The following is a 12449-nucleotide window of genomic DNA, read 5'->3' as shown; positions in this document are numbered from 1 at the left end:
CAAAACAAGAAGATTAAGTGGGTAGGTGTTAGTGATCTCCTAAGGTCTAATTCTACCATCAAAACTCATCAAAACCAAAGCAGCTGGGCACCTCCAGGCCTCTCCTGGCTGAGGATAGCACTCCCTTTGCTCTTTCCTCCTGCAACACACCCTCTTAACTGATCTCGAGGCACCATTCTCTCCTTTGTTCTAGGCCATCCTTCACACTACTGCCAGTTATTTTCCTATTAACAAACATGATCACATCCCTTAAACCATTTCAATGTTTGCTTCCATCCCAGAAAACAAAGTGCGGACTAGTGGGAATAGCATATAAATCCCTTCAGATTCTGGCCTCCAAATAAACTGTTCAGCCTCATGTTTTAGTCTCCCATCCTGTGTGCCCACCCACCATGTTGAATTTCTCATGATTCTCTGATCTGCAAAATTTGCTCAAATGACCCTAGAGCTTTGCTTTTCTTTCTTTCTAAACATGGTTCTCCCAGCAATGAGTTTAAGTAAATATCGAATTGTTCTGTGAAGCATTCTCTGACTACCTTATACAGAGTTAATTTCATCTTTAGTAATGCCAGTTGTATTCTTCTTCTTTTTTTTTATTCATTGACCTCTGGCCTTACGCTTATTTACTTCCTTATGTTTTGTTGTTTTTGTTGTTTTAAAATCTTACTCTACGGCTCCACTTCTAGCTTTTTCAGTTGAATATTCAGTACAATTGATTTGGGGCCTTCATACTGTTAGATAAATGCATTCATGGATATTCACTGCCCTCCAAAGCCACTCAATTTTGATATGTAAGGCTCTGATCTTTGTATTTTCCTCCTCCTAGTTTCTAAGAGTATAGTTTTCAGTTCCTAAACACATATCATTTTTTTTCTTTTTTTTTTTATTTCAGCTCATTATGGGGGTACAAAAGTTCAGGTTATATATATTGCCCATGCCCCCCCACCCCCCCGAGTCTGAGCTTCAAGCGTGTCTATTCCTTAGACAGTGCACATCACACTCATCATGTAGGTATGCACCCCTCCCCCCACCCCCATCCCCCCCAGTCAGAACTTCAAGCGTGTCCATTCCGCAGACAGTGCCCATTGCACTCATCAAGTAGGTATGCACCCATCCCCTCCCCCCAGCCCCCACCTCTGTCCGATACCCAATTGGTGTTATTCCCAAATGTGCACTGAGGTGATGATCAGGAAAACCAATTTGCTGGTGAGTACATGTGGTGCTTATTTTTCCATTCTTGGGATACTTCACTTAATAGAATGGGTTCCAACTCTCTCCAGGAGAACCAAAGAGATGCCATATCATTGTTATTTCTTATAGCTGAGTAATACTCCATGGTATTGGGCATCTACCCAGAAGAACAAAAGTCATTCTATAAAAAAGACACCTGCACCCGAATGTTTATAGCAGCACAATTCACAATTGCAAAGATGTGGAAACAACCCATATCATTTTTTTAATTGTCTCTAATTCTTGATTTCCTTCTTTCTTTTCTTGGCACTATAGTCAGAGAATATCAGTATAAATGATCATGATTAACTGGAATTTATTTAAAAATATTTGTGGCCAAGTACCTAATTACATCTTAAGAATGTTCCAAGTGTGCTAAAAATGAATGAGTTTTCTCCATAGGGGGCAAAGTTCTATGTAAATATTAGATCAAGTTTGTCCAATTGTATTACTCAAATATTATCTGTATTTAATTTCTCTATATTGAATTTCCAGAGAGGAATATGTTAAAATCTCCCACAAGAGCTTCTAATTTATTTACTTCTCTCCAAAATTCTTTTAAACATTATTTTCTAACTCTCAAGTCTGTATCATTATATTAATATATAGTCTCATTATCATAGTTGTTTTGTTTATTGTTACATTTACCTTGCCCTGTGGATGCTTTTGCTTTAATTTCTAATACGCCTAATATTCAAAGAGAGCTTCCTGTGCTCTGCTTTGGTTGACATGTGCCTAGTGTATTGTATCCATTTCTTTATCGTTCGACATTTCTATGTCACTTTGTTTTATGCATGACTCTTGTAAAAGACTTTGTTGCTTTTCCAATAAAAAGACTTATGACTTCTGTTCTAGCACTATCATAGTTCCCTATGCCTTGTGAAGTAGGCCCAAATATAGGTTTTTGAAATTCACTCATTCATTCAGCAGTAGTGAATGACTAATGTGTTCTAATGATACCTGAGAAGTAAACCACTATATCAGATACAGAAAGGGAAGTTATTTCTCCACTGTAATCACTGAAATCTCTTCATATACAACATGTTTGCATCCCATTGCCTAATTTCTGACACTCGTAAGGAGTAATGCCTTAGGGAGCGCCACACCGACCTTGCTGCTGCATCGCGGAGGGAGATTTGTTCATGGGAGATGCAACCCTGAGGAAAATGCGCTGTCGCCAGGAGATCCGGCGAGGAGTGACAGAGTTTCCTCCAGCATTTAAGGACTCATTGCTGCAGGTAGATGAGGTCCTTTTTCTCCCTTCTCCATCACTGTAGAAAGCAAATAGATACACAGCTTGTAAGGAGAACCACATAACATGGCACTTCCCAACGAAATAAGAGAACAAGCCATTCACAAGTTCCACTGCGGGCAAGCAGAAGCCACAGCCAACATGGAGCAATGCGTCACCCAGGCCACCACAGTCTGGGAAAAGTGCAATGTAGGCTACAGCTCAGTCATGAGCAGCTCACCTGTTTCTACTCATTCCTTAGTAGCCAACCAGTTCTAGTTCTAATCTGAGGAGCAGAAGTACTTATAAGAAGGAATAAAGGTTGCCTAAGTAATGAACCCATGCTTTGCTAAGGAAATAAAATTAATAGCTTATTCCAAACAATGTAAATATTCCATAAAAGGCTCAGAAAGAACTTTTCTTATAGCTCTGATAGAATAGGTTGACAAAGATAGCATCTAATTGCCTATGATTGTTAAGATCTGTCTCCAAATTGTTAGCTACCAAGAGCTGGATCGTGACAAAAAATAATCTGAATATAGGCAGAACGGTCAACTTTGGCATTATTGTTAGGTGACATATTAAAAAAAAATTGGGGTAAATAAGATAGGATTGGCTAAGTTTAAAAATATTAACCAGATTTCTTTATAGCAGAGCTCCTTAGAGACTTAATATGCTGGTGTGCATTGTGACTCTCCAACAGAGAAATATGTGTATAGAAATCCCCTAACTTATTTAAGTCCACTGACCCTACAATCACGTCCTCCAATTTTGGTGGGGGAAGGTGGTGTCACATCGTTCTACATTAGTGCTTTGTGAAACTCCCATGGGGAAATACTCCTCTGCTCTAAGAATTTCATTTCCTAGAAAAGACCACTCTGTTATGCTAGGCTTCTCTGCAATAAAAAGTCATTATGACTCAAAATTACTTTTGAGACCAACTATGTTTGCAGCTGGAAGACGACACAACTGCTGTTGTCAGTGGTAGGAATACTTTACATTTTTCAGTTTCACAGTCTTTGAGCTTTCCTGAGAGAATAATGAAGATACCAATATTTACAGGCAGTGGTACCAACAAGGGAAGCTATAGGTGGGACTTTTGACGGAATAAAGAAGTTCAGTACTTAGGTCAGAAATGACGCTCAGCTAGAAAAGTCACAACTCTCTCAGACACTCAAAGGAACTCAAAATTGCTGAGGCAATTAAAAGTGAGAGGAGCACTTCAATACCTGCCTGTCATATTTTTATGTACTCTATATGTCCACACTTACAGGCAATTCAGTTCTATTCTGGATCTAGCTTCTGGAAATATGACTTCTAGATTAGCTAAGTTAAAATTAAGAAAAGGACATACCTCTGAGCTGCTATGCAGACAGCCAGCATCACGATGTGTTATTATACTTTAGAAAGTACAGTAGCTGATATATACATCTTGATATAATCAAGCCCACTTTGCTATGTATCCCGGAAAAATTATAACCCTAATATGTGTCCACTGTTCAAAACTCCCTGCAATACTGAATAAATATGTTCCCTTTCACTTCCACTTTGGAAGTTATATATATAGTTTTATATATGTAACTATATATAATAGTTATATCCTGATAAATACTCTTGAAGTACGCAGTATCTTCATTTTTGTAACACTATCTCATTGGCAGTTATTTGTTAAATGCCCAGTCAACAGGTATATTTCTAGCTTCTAGTGTAGTAATGGGTAAATAGTAAGTGCTCAACAAATACTCATTGAATGAATTAATACTTTATAAAACCAAATGAAATATTAACTCAGAAGGTTAACTTAAATGGGAAAAACCTATTGGCCAGGCTAACATGTCAGGAATAAACAAAGACCTATCTTCTTAAAACTTTTTATTGGCAGTCATGATTTTAAGTCTTTTTGGCAGAAAGTCCTAATAGCTTTGTTTCCCAAAAGTACGGACTAAGTTCTTAATGGCACTGGTAGGTATTAACCACAACAATACTGTTAATAAGCAGAAAAAGGCATCTTTTTTCTAGTAGGTGTTGTTCCTTTCCTGTATAAGGACATCTAATTTATAATCTAAGGTTTGAAAGTTAAATGAAATACTTATGGAAAAGCACTATTCCAATGCCTCACAGGGTAAAATTTAACAAATATCAATTTCTCTTGACTTTCTTAGTAACACTAACAAAGAAAACTATAATGCACCAAATCAAAGGATTCTGAAATGTTTGTATTTTAATGCTGCAATTAAAACATCTTTTAAAAATCACTTTCTGGCCGGGCATAGTGTCTCCTAGTGCTCTGGGAGGCTGAGGCAGGATTGCTTGAGCTCAGGAGTTCGAGACCAGCCTGAGCAAGAGCAAGACCAGCCTGTCTCTACTAAAAACAGAAAAAATTAGCTGCGTATGGTGGTGCCTGCCTGTAGTCCCAGCTACTAGGGAGGCTGAGGCAGGAGGATCACCTGAGTCCAGGAGGTTGAGGTTGCAGTGAGCTATGATGACACCACTGCACTTTACCCAGGGTGACAGAGCAAAACTATCTCAAAAAAAAAAAAAAAAAATCACCTTCTAATTTACCATTAATGACATATCAAGTGTTTAGAAAGTACTAAAAATAAAACTGGGCAGTACTCATATCAGTTTCATGACGTGTAAAATATAAGCCTTCGGGAAATATGTTATAAACATAGATGCCCACTGATAGCCATTTGAAAATTTCATTATATCTTAATTTTCAACCCTGCAATATATATAAACTGCCAAATGACAAATTTTCCTCCCATGTCTTAAATTTGATGGCCAGTATTAAGCCAAGAATTAGCAGTCCAAACATAAGATATAATAATATACTGAAAAGAAGAACTTATGTAACAGACCACTGAGCTTTTATCTTGTACTAAAAAACGACATCCTGAAAAAGCAGTTTGATTGCTGAGATAAGGCAAAAGCTGCTCTGCTTCATTTAATAAGGGAAGATGCATATTCAGAAGTCAGGTTCCAGGTAAGGGTTTAACCCAGTCAGTGCAACCTACAGCAGTTTACTATTTCATTTACATTTAGTCAGCAATCTGACATTCTTAAGGTGGTCATTTCAAGAATCAAAACTGTATGAAACATTTTGCATCAAAATTCCTGTACTCTGACTTAGAAACTACACTGGGATGAGGAGGCAAAGTTTATTTCTTTTGTTTTTTGATTTTTTACTACAATATTAGTTTCACTTTAAATTCTCCTTCGATTAAACTTAGTATGTAGGCAAACATAATGTCTACTTTTTGAGTGAAAATAGAAACAAAACATGTGGTGTTTACTACAACAGTAATAGTAAAACTAAGACTCACAAAAGCACATACTGCATGCCAGGTATTGATTGTTCTACATATTTTACAAGTAAGAATGAATTTCATCCTCACAGCAACCCTGCAGGGTAGGTGTTAATTACTATTGCCATTTTTAGTGAGAAAATTAAGGTAGGAAGAGGCTAAGTAACTTGGTCACAGTCACATGGATAATACGTGAAGGAGCCAAGATCAAAGCCCAGGTGGTCCAGAGCCCGGACACTCAGGCACTGTAGTTTATGATGCCAATATAAACACTCTTTACATTAGCTCTAACAAGCTCACAAGGACCACAACAACAAGGCTGTCAGGACTCCAGAATCCTCTCTATTTCTGGTGGAAAAATCAGTCTCGAATTGGCATTAAGCCTTTTAGTTAGGTACTTCTCTTTCCATTTTTAATGGAATAATTTCATTTACTTCAGCAGAGAAATAACTTCAGTGTACTATTAGGTGCTTCCTTTATGTAAATGTCTCACTTCCTTTTCTTTGCTGTGAAATAATTGCATTCCAAAATGTATAGCCCTTTTTTTAAATAAAAGGACCAAATAAAAAACATATTAATGTAGTAGAATATAATATATTGATATTTTAATCATCTCTACAAAAATTATAGAACAAGATATAACCATTCTCTTATTTTTCCATATAATCTTTTTCCTTCTTTTGTATTTTGGAATATAAACATATGTGTTATAAAATTGATTCTCAAGAGACATATTCAGGAAAAGTATTTTGTGCCAGCCTTACCTCTCTCAGAAATTTACAAAATTAGAAATAATAACTAGGAAGGAAATACAACTTGGAGAATTCCCACCCAGTTTTTATTGGTATATTCCAGATACGCTTCCTATTACTGCTCACCAATTAATCAAGAACCACATCTATGAACACAAATGATGACCTTATAAGGGGAGAAAATATCCCATATTACGTGTATCACCATGTGGGCTATTTCCAAGTTCGCTGTACACAGCATCAATCAAAAGCTATGAATAGAATATGATCCCATCAAAGCTTCAAGATAACTTTTTAATATATCCTCGAACAAGCACATATAGCTTTCACCACATCAACTATTAAATTAACATCATACTTCCTATGTTAATATGGAATTTTTAATGCATACTTGCCTACTTTAATAAGAATTAATTTACTGGCTATTGTACGGAATAAAGGTGTTCCTTCTAATGACTATTCACAGAGACACAACTTTAAGAAGGATGTAGTTATGTTTTATTTCCTGCCAGGGCAACACAGATACACCTTTGAACAAAGGTAAATTCTTCTGCCAGGACCAGTTTCACAAAGGTGTTGTTCTGCTGAGCAGCAAACTCCCTTCCATCTCCCAACCCTTGAGCACCCAATTAAAACTCCTAGCATAGTAAAGTACAAATAAATGCACACTGGATAAACCTATATCTAAATCACAATGGATTACAACTCAGGATAGATAACAATGCTTGATTAATGTAATACCAATTATTTAACAGAGAGCTGGAAAAGCTTTCTCTTTGTAAATGCCTTAAGAAAGGGTGAATGGAACAACATAGTGATGAAACTTTAGTTTTTTTCTAAAGGATCCACAGTACAATTGAACTCATAATTGCATCAGGTGCACTAACAGTTTATATAAGTTCTGGTTTTCAATCAGGTACATATCTGTTATCCTACGGAAAATCTTTGCTAGTTAAATAAAACTGAGGTTAAATCATTCTAGTGGAAATCAATATATAGTATCTGAGCTATGAGTCAAAAGAGATAAGATTAGTCAGCGGACTAATGTGTAGAAAAAAACAATGATGAGAACAAAGAATTTTATTTCCTAAACTCTATACACTAAATGCATATTAGAAAAAAAAGGTCTGTATATTGAAATTTAAAATATCTCTGGGTAGCTCTTATGTTTATTCACATTCTTACAACCTAAGATAAATAAAATAATATCAAGCAAAATATAAAACCTCTCTGAGGTTCAATCTATCCATGTGTAAAATAAGAAAATTATAGGCCAGATGACCTCTAAAGTAACAAACAGACCTAATTCTACACCTGTGGTAGACACACTAAAGGGAACACGGTAAAACTAACATTTCCATTGGGCTTTAAAAATAGATAAGAATTATTATTTAAACGGTCTTATATCTAATCACCAAAAAGTATAGGTCAATCACAAGTCTCAAAAAGTCACTTTTGTCTAATCAAGGTGGCAAAAATGATTTTCCAAGGACTTTATTTTCCTTGAACATCTCATTCTAGTCCAATCTTTAATACTATGTTCTTACTCCAGCTACAAAGAAATCTTAATATCAGCGGCCCCAAATAAGAAGACAGGCATGTATGTTTTTCGTTGGTCTCGTGATATGAGCCTGGTGTAGAAATCAAAACGATGCAGACAATAGCCTTTTGCAGTTAAGTTGTTCACCAGTGATTCTGGATGTTTACCACAAAAAAAGCATGTGAGTCAAGAGAAGACATGTCATCACAGATGTGGTTAGACTTCCATAATAAGGAACTAAGTGTTTTTCTGTGTGTCCAGACAAATGGGAGGTCTGTAAGGCTTTAGCAGTGTCTCAAAGTGACCAGTGTGACAGGAATTAAGAGGAACAGAAATAGATTAATAATCCTCTTCAGTTGAAAACGAGCTTCAATTTTATGAGTATGTTTCTTTTAGGATGCTCATTTCTGCATCTTCTCAGCATTTGGAATAATCTCCTCATGTGTACATATGTAACTCTCAGCTAGCAAATTCACTTCTATTAATTTAAAATTAAAATTAGGCTTTGATTGAAGGCCACAGCATGACTGTAAGGAAATTTCAACGTGGAATAGAGTAGAAACAGGATTTCTGTTTGCAGTCAACATCATATACGGTTATTCGTGATCTTTGATTATGCCGGGGGTCCCATCTTCCCTACTATACAGACCTCAGAGCACCCAGGAAGATGGCATGCATTCAGGAGACAACCAAAACTGCTTTTTAAACTAATGGTGATATTCAATTGAAAGAGCATGTGAATTTTTCAAGCGAAAATATTTAGACCTCTAATCACCTTGATTCTGAAGCAGTGTCCTGTCTAGTACAACAGGAAAACAAGGAATGGCATTAGCACACACAGAGTCATATGTCCAAAATCAGGATTTCGAATAAAAAGTCATTCCCATAAGTCATCACTAAGTCATAGGTAAGGTTACTTCAATAAGGAACTATAATAAATAATTATATTATTTTTATCAGTGCATATAAGAGAACTAGAATGAAAACTTTACCACAAAGTACTTTATCAGCAAAAATCTTATTTTCTCATCAAAAAGTTTTATAAGTGAATAGAAGTAATGACTGTCATTTACTGTTTTTTGACTATCATTTAGTTTTGAGCAATGAACAAATAATTTTTTAAATATAAGCTTAAAACCTGAGGAGCAATTATAAGTAACAAACAGGCCTATTGGTAAAAAGAATATATTTAATAAATGAATGTTATAAAAATATACCATATCATCATATAAAATTATAATTTGGCTACTAAACAACGAAATAACAGCAAATTTTGAAAAATTAGTTCAAAATAAGGTAAAACAAAAAATACACTTATTCTCTTTCCTCTATCATTTCAGTGCTGTGCAAATAAATCTACTAAGCAACTGTGCAAAAGATCTTGGCTCCTTCTTCTCAGCCTGCTTAAAAACAGTAACCTAACATGTTTTTAATAATTCAGCATAGCACTCCTAGAAAAGGATGCCTAACCTGAATTTAAAATTCCAAATTACATGCTTTTTAAAAAAGTAATGAGTATTATTAGCCTAAATCCTACCCTACTCTATTCCCTACTTGACTATATATAGAGATCTATTTTATACAACTAAGATATTATGTTCCCAAGTGACAAGAAAATTATAATTGATAGTATTATGAAACTCCTCCCCTCATTATTCTAAATACATACCACTAAGTAGAAACTCCTGAAAGCAAATAAATAACCTTATATTCAACAATATAAATAATCTTTTAAAAAAGAAGTCACCACTTTTGTACTCTACATCCTATTCACAGCTAACCTGTGACCTTTTTGATGGCTATTCCTAATTTTCACTTTCAGGCATAGTTCTGTTTCAGGAAGGAAACTGGGGTTCTCTATAAGTTTACTTTAACATAACAATAAGAAACTACAAATAGATTTGAATGAAAGTGTGGTATTCTCATTAGTAGGCAGTATTAATAGAGACACAGCACATTGAAATTTTTATATATGTAGACTCTTGGTTCTCTAAATGCATTTCATATTCCATATATATTATATTATTTTTGTGGCTAACTTCCTTTAAAACTTCTCCCGTTAGGTTGTCCCTGAAAGCCCTTTAAAATAGATTCTTCATCTACTTTCTTCACTAGAAATCAAATTTGATGTTTGCACATGACTTTGTGCTGATGTAGAGGAAAGTTCAGATTCAAAATTATATTAATTCAATATTATTTATCTTTCTTGGAGTGAAAAGAATGGGCACACATGTACAAAAGTTACTCAGAGATAATCTGAAGATTAGTCTACTTTAACTAGTTAGTGAGGGTTGCCTAGGTATAGGCTAAGTTTAGAATTTCATAAGTCTAAAAGAAAATAGGCCAAAAGAATATCTGAGAAGGTCTTAGTGGCACGGAGGCTGGCCGATAACACGTATTCCTCTCCTTGACTACAAGAATTGCTAATTACCACACAACTAGAAACAACCCAAATGCCCATCTGCAAGAGAGTGGATAAACTGTGGTGTATTAAATGAAATACTATACAGCAATAAAAATGAATGGGACAAGCTAGACACAAAAATAGGAATGAATCTCACAAACTTCTAAGCTAACAACAATCGCTTTAGAAGGGTTCTCAATTTAGCCCACGACTTTCCAGAGGCTGCCCATACCACACTAAGAATTTGAATGATTCATTTAATATCATGCATAATTTAAAATTTAAAAAGAGTCAATTCTCCAAAAATCACTACATCTAATAAGCTATATTTTCCATACTGGGGACAAAAACAAAACAATATAGAATGTCTACGAGATTCAAGAGATCCTTCAAGTTATCTGAGAGTTGCTATCAATGTGATCCTGTCCACTGTGACGTACATTGAAATTTAAAAAGTCTGTCATTGAAAAATCAAAGAAATGCCTAAGAAATATTCTGTATACTTAAAAATAAAGATATATTGTATTTATCATTTTAGAACTGTTGTTTCAATCAGTGGCTTTTGGGTTCCATAAAACATATCTAGAGAAGCTAAGAAGAAAAAAAAAAAGGCATGATCAGGAAAGGTTTGTTTAGTATGTGTTAGCACCAGTTCTTGTTCCAAACAACACAAAGCTTACACTCTGGGGTCCAAGGCAAGAAACACACAAATAATCAAAAAAAAAAAAAAAAAACCCACATAATTCAAAAAGATAATCATGTCATCAAAAAGCTTTGAAACTACTGGTTTAAAAGTTTTCTTAATAAAATTAATTGGAATTGAAACCAATATATTAGAAACAGAGTAGAACAAGCACAACACAGGGATGCATAAATGTCACTTCAGAATTAAACAGCCACTTTTTAGTAACATATCAGTATATCACTGCAGAAAATTTTGCTTTGCAAACAACACTGATCTCACCTGATTTCATTTTCATACTGTGGGGAGAGTCTACCTGAATTCTGGTAAAAGCTTTTCAGGAAAGAGGGGGCAGTGAAGGAAGGGGCAGAGGAGGAAGTGTGAAGACTTGGAAGACTGGAGGAAGAATTACTCTCCTTTTGTATGCGTCGAGCTGAAGGAAGAATGCTGAGTACAGAAAACACAGCAAATTTGTCTTAATTTATATTTTGGCAAAATCTTCATTCACTATGAAAAAGCATATAAACAGGTTCTTGCTATTAATTTAATCTTTCCTTTCAAGGCTCCGGGCTGGATCATACATGGAAAAAAAAAAAAAAGAAGCATGCAGTTCTCTATTTAGATGACTATGACCTAATTTCACTCTTTCACAAATTGAATTCCTCATCTATGTAGTATTTCTAACCATCTGTGTTTGTCGCTTAAAAACTCTTAACAACTTTAGGACAAAAAGTGTTTGTTTTTACATTCAAAAGACACTTCAAGGGAAAAAATTTAGGAAAGCACAAATAATTACAGGAAACAAGTTTCCAGAAGGAAAAACTGATTATCAGCAGTTCAAAGACTGACTATTTTAAAGATATAAACCCTTCTAAATATTTACGAACAACATGTTTGCTTGTTGGAAGTCATCATAATACCTTTGGCTTAACAAACATCAGTGTCCATGTTCTTTCCCGAAGACTGTGGAATTGTGCCACTATGGTTTAATCCAAAGCCCAAAATCTAGAAAATTCTTTTCATAGCAAGTTTTCACAATGACACAAATAGCATCTTTTTATATTGATAGAAATTTTTTGAACTTATACATTATAAAATGTGGAAAATGTAAGAAAGAAGTGAGATATCACTTATAGTCTAAAATAATTGATGTTTTTCATTCTTAAAAGTAATTTTTCCTGGGGGAAAAAAAAGACTTCTATTGCCTTGGGTATATATAAATAAAGTGATCATTAACAAAACCTTGGTATATAAATGGATACTTAATCTCATTCACATACAAAAATAAAATCTGAGGACAAT

The 12449-nt window shown here is 34.9% G+C and overlaps 1 protein-coding gene across 5 annotated transcripts in view; it reads right to left on the bottom strand.

Moving 5' to 3' along the window:
* Positions 1-12449, bottom strand: part of TBC1D4 (TBC1 domain family member 4) — a 177931-nt gene that overhangs the window by 22180 nt on the left and 143302 nt on the right. For 3 of the 5 annotated variants that reach the window (XM_069467147.1, XM_069467150.1, XM_069467149.1), the window contains exons 11-13: positions 11430-11594; positions 8837-8860; positions 2341-2501 (exon numbers count right to left, since the gene is read on the bottom strand). In XM_069467147.1, the coding sequence (XP_069323248.1) occupies positions 2341-2501; positions 8837-8860; positions 11430-11594 (350 nt within the window). The remainder of the gene's footprint in view (positions 1-2340; positions 2502-8836; positions 8861-11429; positions 11595-12449) is intronic. The other 2 variants (XM_069467148.1, XM_069467151.1) reach the window with 2 other exon arrangements.

This window comes from Eulemur rufifrons, chromosome 4, assembly GCF_041146395.1.
Source record: "Eulemur rufifrons isolate Redbay chromosome 4, OSU_ERuf_1, whole genome shotgun sequence".
NCBI classification, from domain to species: Eukaryota; Metazoa; Chordata; class Mammalia; order Primates; family Lemuridae; genus Eulemur; species Eulemur rufifrons.
Note: the sequence above shows the minus strand (reverse complement) of the source record. Positions and strands in the feature narration are given on the sequence as shown.